The sequence below is a fragment of the Phalacrocorax carbo genome, chromosome 5, assembly GCF_963921805.1.
Source record: "Phalacrocorax carbo chromosome 5, bPhaCar2.1, whole genome shotgun sequence".
NCBI classification, from domain to species: Eukaryota; Metazoa; Chordata; class Aves; order Suliformes; family Phalacrocoracidae; genus Phalacrocorax; species Phalacrocorax carbo.
Genome location: NC_087517.1, coordinates 66,761,919 through 66,775,301, shown reverse-complemented (window position 1 = coordinate 66,775,301; position 13,383 = coordinate 66,761,919). Strand labels below are relative to the sequence as shown.

Here is a 13,383-nt window from a genome sequence, read left to right as displayed (position 1 = left end):
TGAAAATCTCGTGCACTAGGGGTTTTTTGTTTGGTTTTTTTTGTGTGTGTGTTTCTTTAAAGGAGTGAGCATTTTCAAGACTGTAAGTTTAAACAAGAAGTCTTTAGAAGAAAATCTATGTCTGAAAGTTCATGAAGATTGATCTAGCAGTCCTTTATGTTTACAGTTTGGGAACCAAATTGGCCATGACAGTTGCTGCTGTGGAATACTCCTCTTGGTATTGCCCGTAAGGGATACACACGTGCACCTGTATGCGCTTGGTTCCCTTACCTTGGTATGCAGGAGAGAAATGGAGGTAAAACAGTTACTAGACAGCCTATGACTTCTCTTTTTTTGAGAACCATGTACTTTGAACGCTTTCGCTGTGCATGTGCCTTGACTCAGAGAACTTTTAAGGCTTTGTTCAAATTGCAGCGTAGGATTTGTACCTTTCAGCTCTCCGCTCAGTGTTGTAGGTCAGACTGTTACTGGTCCAGTGCGGAGGGAGCTGAAACACCACATCCAAAAGTTAGTTTACCAGTGTTTAACATTCATCTTTTTAGTAATGTAGAGTGCCTTTATGATTCGTACTTGATTTGTGTAAGATCGTCATAATCCAACTGTTCTCTTCAATTAATGGATTTATTGTCCTCCTCTGGAACTGAAATTTAGACGGCTAGTTCCAAGAGGACTGTGGCGGTTATGGCAGTACCTGACACAGCTGCGTGCTGCTGCGGCCTTGCTGGAGGTTACCTTCTTCACGGTGGCGGCAGTCCTAAGCTAGTTGTCCCTGCCTTGAAACGAATGAGGAGTGCTCACGCGTTCTAGTCTGTTGGTTCGGTTGTGGAGCTGCTTATCTGTAGCAGAAGGGTCAAAACTTCAGACAGGAATTTTTTAAGCGGGAGCTTTCAGTTTCCTGGGAAATCTGCTTATTTCGTGTTTTAAGACCATTTTTCCGAAATAAATTTTTACAGTTTGTTGATTCAGTAGAGTCGTTCACTGCATCTAATCCATTTTTGCAGTGCTCTAGCAAGTTGAAGAGTTCACCTTTGTGCCCACAAAAAATCTGAAGATTTAATTGAAATTTGTGCTTATATTATTCTCTTGATGAACAGTACACTAATAAGTGTCTGCAGTTCTTGAAGTGAGTCGTGAAGCCCTCTAGTTACACAAATACTGTAACTAATCCACAGAATGTCAGTAATGAAAATATTTTCTGTCTAATACTAATGAGTTTAGTCCAGTATGTGTTGTCTGATGCTCTTATTACTCCTCTTTATTTTAGGTAAAGATGCTACTTGCTGTTAAATGGAATTTGTTTCTAGCTACGGTATTGATAGTTATGTGTAATACTGACTTCTGATGAAAGCAAAATGCATCATATTCTTAATGTATCCATATTTTTTCAGCGTCTGTGAATACTGGTATTATACTTGTGTAACACTTTGCATTTGTTTACTATTTAAATACTGATTTTATTTTATTTCTTTATTTTTACTCTTCCTCCTGTTCTTCTCAAACTACAGCAAAGTGTATCTATGGAGGCAAAGTGCTCGCAGAAGGTCAACGAGTATTAACCCAGAGCTGCAGGGAATGTCGAGTAAGTTTCAGTTGTATAAACTTTTCCTGATTTTAAGTGTATCTGTGGTGTTCAAAAGTGACAATGACAAGGTAGCACATTTCTTTAGACTTCTGTCATGCAAATGTGACATAAGTTGTTTTGAAAAGGTGACCCTGAAGTCGCTGAAAGCCACAAACAGGAAAACAAGGCAGGAGTATGACCCTTGCAGGATGATAAAAACATGGGCAAAATGACTTGGCAGGATGTTTTATCTTTTCTTTCTTCCATGAGCTCTAGAAAAAGGCCGTGACATCTGGAGCCGGTTACTAATTTCAGCCAAATTGCTAAAATTTGAAGCAACCTGGCTTATATTGCTTGAGTTACTCTAGATTTACCCTAGTATTATTGAAACGATATACAGCCCTGCTAATAATTGAGGTGAACTACTAAGTATTGCACTGGACTAGGGTCTGTCTTGGCAAGTTCGTAACACCTAGCTACAGTCAGTATTTAGGAACACAGGTGAATGGAGGCTGTGTTAGGAATATTCAGGGAGTGTTAGTGAAATAAGAGTGCTACATGGTGTGTAAGTGTGGCAGAAACCAGTTGTTGTCAAGACTAGCCTTAGGAGAGAGTTGTGGGCGATTATAGGAGGCCTGTTGCTCTGCTGAGACATGTATTTGTTGTGAGTATGCGTGTGTTTTAAATATGATTTATCGCTTCAGAAAGGCACAGCTATTTTAAACACATTCGCATGTAATTTTCAAGTATTTTTGTTTCTACATCTTGCTGAATTTGTAGAGGGGGAAGGGTGATAAAGGGGAGGCGTACAAATATTATTGACAGATCAGTAAGCTAGAACAATTATGAAAAACGTTTGGAAAAGATTACAGTGATCTGGTTATTGTTGAGCTTGCGGTTGAGTGTACAGAGTAGCAATTTTATGTTCACTAATGGAAATGGACAATAGCTGGTTGCAGATATTGTGAAGGTAGCTCGTTAGGCAGAATTACTTTGCTGCTGTTAGTGTTTAGCTGTATAGGGGTGCTCAACATTGTATCTACAAATACCTGGGCAAGGTCGTTGCCTTGAAGACGGACTAAGGTACCTGTTATTTATAACGTGACATAGAATGTTTATTTGGGAGCGAAAGTGCCTGTATGAAATAAGATGAGAACAGGAGGATTTTTACATTAAAGTGAAACCGGAGAGAGTGATCTGAATTATGCCAGTGGAACTTCTCTGTGCTATAAATGAGTTATATTCATCATTATGAGTATGATAACACATTCATGAAGATTAAAAGCAAATACTGACCATCAAATATCTGTCATATTAGAAACGAATAAAACAATGATGAACAGAGCTTTTGCATTTTACTTATTGTTAAAGGAATTTGGTATGGCAATGCTAATTGCAGTAATGTTGTAGTTCGTATTATTTACATCTTAATGGAGAGTATTGGTAAATATTTGAAACAGTGTATATGAATGTAATACCATGGCAAAAAATGAGTCTGTGTGGGTGAGGTGGGGAGGTATTTCCACAGCTGTGTTTCAAGAAGACATTAAACCTCACTGGCAAAGCTTGTCATTCTGACTTGGGGGAGTTTTTAAGTGGGTGCTTACCTCTGCTTCTATGAGGTAATGTGTCTCCAGATGGGAAGTTCATTCGATATGCCTTCAGCATGACCTCCAAAAAGCTGTAAGGAAAAACACCTACTTATTTATTGCCTCAGTTAGGAGCGCTTACTAGATGAAGGATGAATGAATGGCAATGAGTTAAACTGTGGTTGTACTCATTGTTTTCTATCCCGTGCAGGCCTACTGGTGGGCAAGGTGTTGTATGAACAAAGGAAGGGCTTTTTGCTAGGGGAAAGACTATAGATTATTTAGTTTAGTGTAATTTTCTAGACTTGACAAACAGACATCAAGTTTTAAAAGCTGTTGGTCCATGAAGGAATATAGTAGAGGGTACATATTAGCTGTCAATTTGTTAGTGTTGATAAAGGTGACTTAAAAATCTTGAGGTAGTTGTGTCCATAAAGGAGGGTGTAGTTGTAGGTGGCGTAATGTCAAAAGATAAAGTTCCACATTTCAACTTTTATTTGAAGGCAGTTATTTCATTCTTTGCATAAGTACTGATCCAAGCTTAAGGGGCTTTTAACTTCTATATTTTTTTTTTCATCTAACTAATAATACTACTGATGGATCCAGATAGATCAGATTTTCTTTTTCAGTCTGTGAGCAGGTTTTTTTTATTTCTGAAAACTAATCCAGACTAAAAATGTATTTATGATGCACATCCTCTTAACCATAAGCACAGATGTTACTGATGGACAGCCACTCCCAGCTGGAATCCTGCCTGCAAATCCTCTTTAGACTAATATACAATGACAAAATTAGTGTACAAGTGTTTCTCAGAATCAGAGAATAGTTTAGGTTGGAAGGCACCTCTGGAGGTCATCTTGTCCAACTCCCCTGCCTGAGCAGGGCCACCTAGGGCCAGTAGCCCAGGACTGTGTCCAGGTGACTTTTGAGTACCTCCAGGGAGGGAGACTCCACAGCCTCCCTGGACAACCTGTGCCAGTGCTTGGTCGCCCTCACAGTGAAAAAAGTGTTTCCTGATGTTCAGAGGGGACCTCCTGTGTTTCAGTTTGTGCTTATTGCCTCTGCTCCTGTCACTGGGCACCACTGAAAGGAGCCTGGCTCCGTCCTCTTTGTACCCTTCCTCTGGGTTTTTATATGCATTGGTAAGATACTTGCCTTGTGCCTTCTCTTCTTCAGGCTAAACAGTCCCAGCTCTTTCAGCCTTTCTTCCTGTGATAGATGCTCCAGTCCCTTACTTATCCTTGTAGCCCGTGGCTGGTCTCTCTCCGGTTGTTTCATGTCTCCCTTGTACTGGTGAGGCCAGAACTGGACCCAGCACTCCAGGTGCAGCCTCACCGGTACTGAACAGAGGGGAAGGATCACTTCCCTTGACCTGCTGGCAATACTTTGCCCAATGCAGCCCAAGTTAGCATTAGCCTTTTTTGCAGGAAGGGTACGTTGCTGGCTCCTGCTCAACTTGGTGTCTGCCAGGAGCCTCAGGTCCTTCTCTGCCAAGCTGCTTTCTAGCAGGGTGACCCCAGCGTGCGCTGGCGCACGGGGTTGTTCCTCCCCTGGTGCAGGACTTAGCACTTCTCCTGATAAACTCCTTGAGGCTCCTCTTGGTCTATTTCTCCAACCTGTTGAGGTTCCTCTAACAATGCAAGCATGTTAGTGCTTTAGAAACCTGCACCTTTTTGCATTCAGTAAGTGGTTATTTTGGTTTGTGGTTTTCACCAGTATGGCGACATGGCACGTTACAAGTCAGTGGAAAGAATTCTGTAACTTTTGTTGGATCAGCAGTTTGCTGCTGGTCTGCTAATTTCTGGGTTAATGCCTGTGAACGACATGACGCCTGTTCAGAACCGGACGATGTGTTTGACAGCAAAGGGCACACGAATGAATTTGTCTGTATTAACGCTGGGAGCGGGCAGTCAGAGAGTGCCATACAAATGCGAGAAAGATGGGCAGGGCTCCACTGACTTTCAGGAAGCTTGACTACCAAGTTTTTTGTAAAGGTAATGAACAATGCAGTTCCTAGAGGGGCAGCTAAGGATGCTGTTTAGAACTTTGTCCTGAAGGGCTGATCAATAACAGCTAAAATGAGGGACCCCCCCCCAAAGCAACAACAAAACCCCAAAATAACCTTATCTGAAATCTTGCTATTGTTTTCCAAAGCGGATTATTTGAGAAGAGCTGTTTGTGGTTCAGATTTTCATGGCATGTCACTGATTAGGCTTATAGCCAATTCTTTTTTATGTACTTACCTTGCTAATTACAAGAAATTTAATTATCTTCTTGTAAATGTTTGACTCCAGATCTCATTCTTTGTGAATTGTATGTCACAGCTGGAGCTTGACCTATTTATTCCAGAAGAATGTCTTTTTGACATCTATTTCTGTCCGGATTCTATGACTACATGTGTGAACTGAGTATAAAAAGTTAGCAATTTTTCTAAGGCTGCCTGAAGCAATAATTCTGCAGTGTGAACTATTCTTACTTATCTCGGTGGATAAAATATGAAATCTAATGATGAGAATTCTCATAATTGGATCTCTGCTATTTTATAATAAATTGATTTTAATCCAAAGAATACTGAACATGGAAACATTTTAATTCTTTTAGAACTTAATTACAAATATGTTTGATTTGTTTTCCCAAGATGACAGTTCTGCAGAGAATGGGAAACTCGGGGAAATAAAATTTTACTGTCATTAAATTACTGAAATTCTCAATTTGTGGCTGTTTTATCTCCTTATGATTCACTAAAGAAGGTGTGAGCTTGGATTGAATTTGTCTTTAGCCTTTTGACTCCTCCTGATCACTGATTTGACTTTCATACGGTTTCTTGATTTCTTGCCATCTTTTTGAGCAGATTTATTGTCAGTCAATGCTTTTTGTCCATATGTTGACATACTGTACCCTTTCTGCTGCAGTTGTCTTGTCTGAGCCTGAATAGGCGGTGAGTTATAGCCAGAGCTTTTCCACCTGGTAGTTTGATAATGTGATAGTAAATGACAGCTCAGCGTGTCTGGTTCTTTTATCACCTTTGCTGCGGTTGCACAGGCAGCCATGGGGGATTCCTCCCTTTCACTTATGGAAGTGGGATCAGGAGGAGGCCTAACACCTCCATTAACTTCACCGTTCTTGTGTGGACACTTGCTTCGATGATGCATGCTGTACGTGATACGGCAGGGAGCTGGTCTGGTTCTGTGGGTTTTTTGGTGTGTGGGTTTTTTTTTTTTTAATTTTATTTTTCGTGACACTTCTGCGCTCATAGCACTGTAGGGCAGCTTGATGCTGTGAGAGCTAATTCTGGAGCCTGAAGCGACTTAGCTGAATCAGCGTGGCGTGACTGGTGGGGCTAATTACCAGAAAGAGTTTTACCCGTACTGGTTCTGGCACCTGAGCTAGTCTTTTGGCATGGTGTGGCACAGAGTCTTGTAGATACGAAAGCAAGCTTCTGGCTAGCAAGGGTGTCTCTGTATAGGGGTGTTCCTTCATACTGGGTAGACACATAGGTATTGTCAATATTCTCTGTTCCAAGTCACGTTATCTGATCCCTCGCATTATGAGAATGGTGGCTTTAATAACACATTTTCTTTTTTTTTTTTTTTTTTGATTATTTTTCCTCTGCTTTTTTAGCCCTAGATGTGTTTGGATCATGTTTTTAAACTTCTCTCTGCAATCATGATAGATAGAAAATATGATTTATTTCATTGAAGAAAGCAGAAATTCTCATTCCATCTTTTCGCTCAACCATCTGAGGCATGATGAAAAATGTTTTGGGAGGAGTGGAGACTAGGTTCGTATTAAAAAGGTGTATTGGCAATATAGCAGGCTGCCTGCTTTCTTAGTGGAGTTTCACAGCCCTTTGGAAAATGGGATTAACCAGGTGTGGATGGTCTTGTGGGATAGTTATTGTAGCTCCTACTGAGCAAAAATCCTGGTTGTTAATCTCTGCTCCACTTGCGAGTTTGCAGTGATGCCATAGCTGTGGAAGAGATGCTGAAGAAGTCAGTCATGGTATGGGGAAGGCTGGAGGGGAGGGATAAGGGAAAAGAGGAAGCTATTTTGGGACAAGATGTTAAGAAAAAAGTAACTGAAGAGCAGGGCAGCTGTTTGGTCTGGAGATATAGAGAAGCTGATTTCCTGGATGGGAATAAGATGGAGTAAAATTAGGTGTAAAATCTCCCCGGAAAGGCTCTGTCTCTATTACTTTAGAAACTTTCTGCCAGCAGCTAGACTTCCTATGTACAGTCTTACTCAAAATCTAGCAGAAATCAAGATCATAGAAATGTCGTGATCTTGATTTACATTTTATACAGCAGTTTCTATCTGGATACCTCAGGATGGGATTTCTGCTTTGCCATACCTTTGAAGGACCTAATTTTTTGAAATTAGATTATTAGTTATTCTAAAGAACAGACACTTAGAACTGGACACAGCAGAACAATGCATGACACTTGAAAATGTTGGTCTTCTATCTGCTGTGTGTGTTTGAGAACTGGACACAGCAGAACAATGCATGACACTTGAAAATGTTGGTCTTCTATCTGCTGTGTGTGTTTGAGTTGAATAACTTATTAGTGACTTCAGTAGAATATGAAATAAGAGGGGAAAATCATGGACTTGCATAAAGCAGGAAGACTGTCTTTAACAAAAACCTGGAGTGAAATTCTTTAATACCTTTAAATAGTTGGAAGAAAAACAACTGTACTTAAGACATCATATTTAGAAAAGCTCCTATAGATTTTTGAGCTTAAGTGCATTTTTATTTTATTTTCCTTTCCCTCCTTTTCCCTTCCCTCTGGGCATAGAAATGTTCAAGTAGGCTACTTTAGTTTCGATCTTATGGTATAAAGAATGAATTTAACTTGCTGCCTGCTAGTTTACCAGTGTTGTTACTAGAGATGACCAGAGTTATAGATTGAAAATTATGTGATCCTTGCCATTGCACATGTTTTCATCAATGTCGTTTTTTTACAATGTTATTTATTTTCAGAATGGAGTTTTAGTAAAAGTAACAGAGACTTGTCCGCCATTGAACTGCTCAGAAAAAGATCACGTTCTTCCAGAGAACCAATGTTGCAGTGTTTGTAGAGGTAAGCCAGAGACTGTGCATGCTTGGAAGGAATAGAAGCTGCTGATTCAACGGTGCGGGGGGGGATAAGCTGGAAGGAGCAATTCCTTTTTAATGATATACTAGGTGCCTCTATAAGCCTGAGTCTGTAATTAGCCGTCACGTAAAACCAGTCTTTGATATTCATTTGCACAGGAGCCTTACCAAATACAAAGCTGTAATTGCTCTGAATTAGAGAGGGGGTGGGAGAAAAGGAAGAGTTGGGGAAGAAGGGGCCCGGTGTCTCTTAAGAATTCCCGTTAGGAAAATTATGTTTGAATAAGAGATATTTTATGTTGCTTAAACTTGTAACTGCACTGAACGTTACAGGGTTTTGGAAATGGGCTTTTAAGCTCTCAATTTAAAAACAACAATAATAATGTTAAGACTCCAGTTATTTGGAGGTTGATATAGGTCTGAGCCCTCTCAGGACTCATTTATGAATTAAGCTGGACAGTTAAAGAGTAAAAACAAAAAAATAACCATAGAGCCAGGACCCTGTTTGTCCTCCTTGCAGTGGGGTGTTGAGATGCAGGTTCCTCTTGCTTGTTCCCTTTCAGTCCTGGTGAATCCTGGTGGCATGCTGGACCAGACTGAGCAAGCCACAGCTGAAACGTTAGCTGAGAAAATCCCCTTAAATGAGGAAAATATTTGGTATCACAAGGCTAGAGAACTCAAACAAGCTTTCTTCTTAAAGTGTGTTGTAAGCAGTGAACTGTTGGGTGAAAGGTGTTAGAATAATCATTCCCTGTGTATGTCTGTATTGTACCTCTGTTCCGTGCTTCTCCCTTGGTGCTGAGTCTCAGCTAAGCTTAAGGAGAGCAGGACTTTCCTGTCAGCCTGTAGTGGTGATGCACCTCAGGAGTTCCAAGCAAGAGGTGTGCCAGATGAGCGTTAGACATTTCCAGGCTTAGATGGTTATTGGAGCCTGCTGGACAGCTTGTCTTGCCTGGATGTCAGTTCCTCCAGTGTCACTGTAGGTGTCAGTGAACTGGCTCAGAATCTCTCCTTTAGCCAGTACATATTAGTTAATAAATATGCATGGTTAAATATTTACTAGGGCCTTGAATTTGCAAGCGTACGCACGTGGTTGAAGGGGCCAGCACGTTTGAGACTGCTTGCTGGATCATGGTCTGAGAATATACACGCTGATTTTCTTAAACAGTTCCTAGAAACATCTGGAACTATTTAAGCAAGCAGTAAACGTTGCTCCTCTGTCCCTCAGAGGGCTTGAAGTCTTAATGGTAGTTCTTAACAGATGGCCCAGTTTGATGTAGTGCAGTACTGAAAAAACGATCTTCATTACTTAAAAGCATGAGAAATCTGAAAGCTTCCAAGTTGATGAAAGATAAGTTCTGTAATTATTCAGTTCTATGTTATTGTTAATGATAGGTACTCTTTTTACGTATTCATCCCAAAACTGGTTTTATTATTTATAAAATAGCATGAATGTTATGTTATCTGACGGTCTCTAGAAGCAAAAGAAGGGATTGTACCTTCACTTCCTATGAATTCTGATACATGGTGTTTTCAAATCAATACATAAAACTTCCCCTTCATTTCTGCTTTAGCTGAATGCTAAAACTACCACCTCATTTCTATTTCATCTCAGCTTTTAAAAATTTTTTTCAAAATAAGACTTAGATATGATTAATATTGCCAGCTTTACAAGGGTATAAATTGAAGCTAGCACTCCTAAATTGCTTTTTCTACCTTGAAGTAACATACATGCGGCTTGACACTTTTGCTCCAGTTGCACGCAACCCAAAGTGGTAGTGTATAATTTTCTTACGTAGAGTGCTGGTGTTAAAAATGAATCTTTATTAATTCCATATTTGGCATGGGTTTTATCATGCAAACAGATCCCCTCTGATATGGCAAGCAGGCCACAGTTTCTGGTCCTGTCCTGTGCCAACACGTCCTTTGCAGGGGAAGGACAGACTACTTCTCTGTTTTGCAGTAACGACCTTTTTCAGAGTCTATATTCAGCTTTTATTGTCCAAGCAAAAGTAGTGAGGAAGAAATGTTGTAGTAAATGTAGTCCTGAGTCATCAGAGTGTTTATTGGAAGCCCACATGGATCGTTTGCACATCCAATGCAAATTTCCCATGATATGTATGATGATACAGGTAATTCTTTGCATAAGCCCTTAGCTAGGCCTTCAGTTAATCAACAGGATGATTAGTAAGCATTTACTAGTAATGCTAAATGAGACCAATAATTCTATGTAAAGTTTATCAGTGCATACTAGTGACTGGTAGCTTCTGGTTTTGTATCAGTTTGTGCTTTCTTTAGCATCTAGTTGTGGAAACAGAAAAGTTCCACTGAATTTTGCGTTCTGTAGAGTTGTAGAATACCTTTGCTGAATTGGGCAAGGGTAGGAGCTGTGCAGCTTGTGCTTTTCTGGCTGCAGCAAGGGCATTTCCATTTAATGAAAGGATAAATGCGGGGGATCAACAGAAGGAAAAAAACCACAGAGAAATATGGAGACTTCATGGTGCTGTTGTATGAAACTGTACCCTCTTTGGGATCTCTGCAATATCTACTACAATAATAGATAAGCAACTAAAAATAGGGTATGCAAAGAAAAAAAAAAACCATCTGTAGTGTTTAAGGGTTTAAGGTGATGGAAATTGTGAGTCAGCAAAGGATGGAGTTGAATACGGTGATGTGCACAGCTGGTGGGCTTCCTAGATAGTAATTATTGTTTGTAAATACAGTTAGAAAAGCAAAGACAGCAAATAATACCTTTTCTTCCTCAGGTTCACTATGTGAGTTTAGAGTGTAGCAAAAGCTAATATCTTGCTAAAAGCCAATTTCTATATTTTGGTAAAATGACAAGGTGTACAGCAAGGCAGGTGTAGTGTGGAAGAACTCTGCTCTACAATGACGGCTGATTTTTGTGATCTTGATGTACCTGAATGTAAAAATGGGCCTCATCAGAACTGTATATAGGATCTATCCTTGAATATGATATAGAGTACGCCTAGGTTTGCCCTTCATCTCTGTGCTTTAATGCAAATGTCTGCTTAAACTATGTGGCTACTTCATACTTTTCAACAGGACAATGTGGTATTATTAAGGTCTCTTTTAGGCTTACAGAAATTTTAGTTAATTTTGAAATTTTACGGAGAATCATAGTGCAATAAAACAGATTTTTTTACTACTTTTTTAGGAATCAGTCATTTTTTCTATTTTTTATAGCATGCCTGCTACATTTTTTTTTTTATAGCCCAGGGACAAACCTAATACAAAAAATAGTGTCATAAAAGTGTTTTATTGTTCCCTTTAGCTGTTTTTCTCCTTGCCAAAGACATTGTATAATTTTGAAAGAGGTGATTTTTCCTCTTTTGAATGAGTGATTCAAATAAAGTTTCATGAGAGAATTTTTATGTTGTTATGCTCACAATTTTACGCTGTAAGAATAGCCCTAACAGCCCTAGCAGCTTCAGTCATGCTCTCCTTAAGAGAGGGTATGTGAGGAAATAATGAGGTAGTGAGAGCTCTTTGGTTTCTGGAGAAAGTAATTTTTATTTGCTATGCTGTAGTATGGTTTGGCTGATGAAATTAGATTGACTGCTGATGCCGGGTAGCAGGAAGCGGAGAATCCTACTGGTGAGCCGAAGGGTGCATTTTATGGTGGGAAGCAGCGTTTAAATCGAAAAATGGTGCTTCTGCCACCCTTACTTGTATTGCTGTGCTTTGTTTTAGGGAGGATTTGATTCTTGCAGTTAGAGGGTGAGAAGGGTGTTCAGTTAGCATGTTTCTCATCTCTCCCTGTCTAGCTGTGAGACCGTTTTGCTCTTTTAGAAATCAAATGTTTCTCATTCGTAGCTGTGAGGTATGAGTTATTTCAAGGTTTTGGTTTTACTAAGGTTTAAGGGAGGTTGATAAATACGAATTAGTTGATTTCTAAACATAGTTATAATGTTACTTAGATTTTACAAGAGCTTTATATCTGAAAAACCCCCTCTTTATAAGCTTGTTAGGCTGTGCAGTACCATTATTCTATAGGACATAAATAAGCAGTATGTAATAAGGTCTGCATTGATATAGCAGCTAGAAAGAATTTATAAAGTTACTGTTTTATGTCAGACTGCTGAGTTCTGGGACCAGTCTCTGAAGGCGTAAAAATTGCTGTTCCAAGGGCTTCATTGCTCATGACTCATTAAAAACTGATTCAGATCATGAAAGGGCATAATTGCTAGTGCAAGTTTTATGACTGTTCCTGACTTGTCCCCCTGATTTACTTTACACATTATGCAGTAACTGTGGGGTTAAATCAGTACAATAGTAAAGATTTGGGGTTGCAGTTACCTTGGACCTTTTGAACATTGCTAATGCTATTAATGGAAGCATCGTCAGCGTTCTTCTTAGAAGCCTCTGAAATGTGAAGCAGTAAAATGTAGATTGCTGAAGGGGTAGCTTCTTGAACAGCGAGAGAACAGGGGTTTTACAGGTTTTTTTGAAGTGAGCAGCTAGGGATATTGTAAGAAGTGCAGAAGGCGTTACGTGGCAACCCTCGAAAAATGGAAGGCGCGTTAGTGTTGCCCATATAAAAAGTGGGGAGAGAGATGGATATAAGATATATTGATCCCAGCTGTAGTCTTGAATGAGTTCAGCCAACAATTAAGCCACATTCGCAAATATGTTAGGTGCGTAAAAAACTGGATGACAACACAAAACAGCTTAGCATGCTGCTCCGGAAAAGCAGATTCTGGGATTCTGGGCACTGGAACCTGAAGATTTTGAGAAGCTTGGAAATAAGAGCACTGTTCAGGTATCCCAAAATGGAATAAATATTTAATATTAGATGATCTGTTTTGGGACCACTAAGCCCTACCCAGCTGTGAGGTTCCCTATGCTGTGGAAGTGATAGTTTTATGTCTGCTAGTGTGAAATCAAATCTTTTTCATAATTACCATAGTACATTTATTAATGGGCATTCTACAGTCAGAAGAAGTAGAGAGATATAAATATGTTCTTAAGATAAATTGGAGCGAACGTTTCGGCAACCTTGATGAAGGAAGAGAGTAACGTTATCAGAAACGTTTGGAGATGGAACAGAGGTCATCAGGCCCATCAAAATCCTGAACACCTTCTTCAATATTTAATTCCCCTGTTGGTAGTATCTA

At 39.7% G+C, this 13,383-nt stretch overlaps 1 protein-coding gene across 2 annotated transcripts in view; it reads left to right on the top strand.

Moving 5' to 3' along the window:
* NELL1 (neural EGFL like 1) overlaps positions 1 to 13,383 on the top strand; it is a 304,980-nt gene that overhangs the window by 77,776 nt on the left and 213,821 nt on the right. For both annotated transcript variants that reach the window (XM_064452862.1, XM_064452861.1), the window contains exons 10-11: positions 1,506 to 1,579; positions 8,132 to 8,231. In XM_064452862.1, coding sequence (XP_064308932.1) covers positions 1,506 to 1,579; positions 8,132 to 8,231 — 174 coding nt within the window. The remainder of the gene's footprint in view (positions 1 to 1,505; positions 1,580 to 8,131; positions 8,232 to 13,383) is intronic.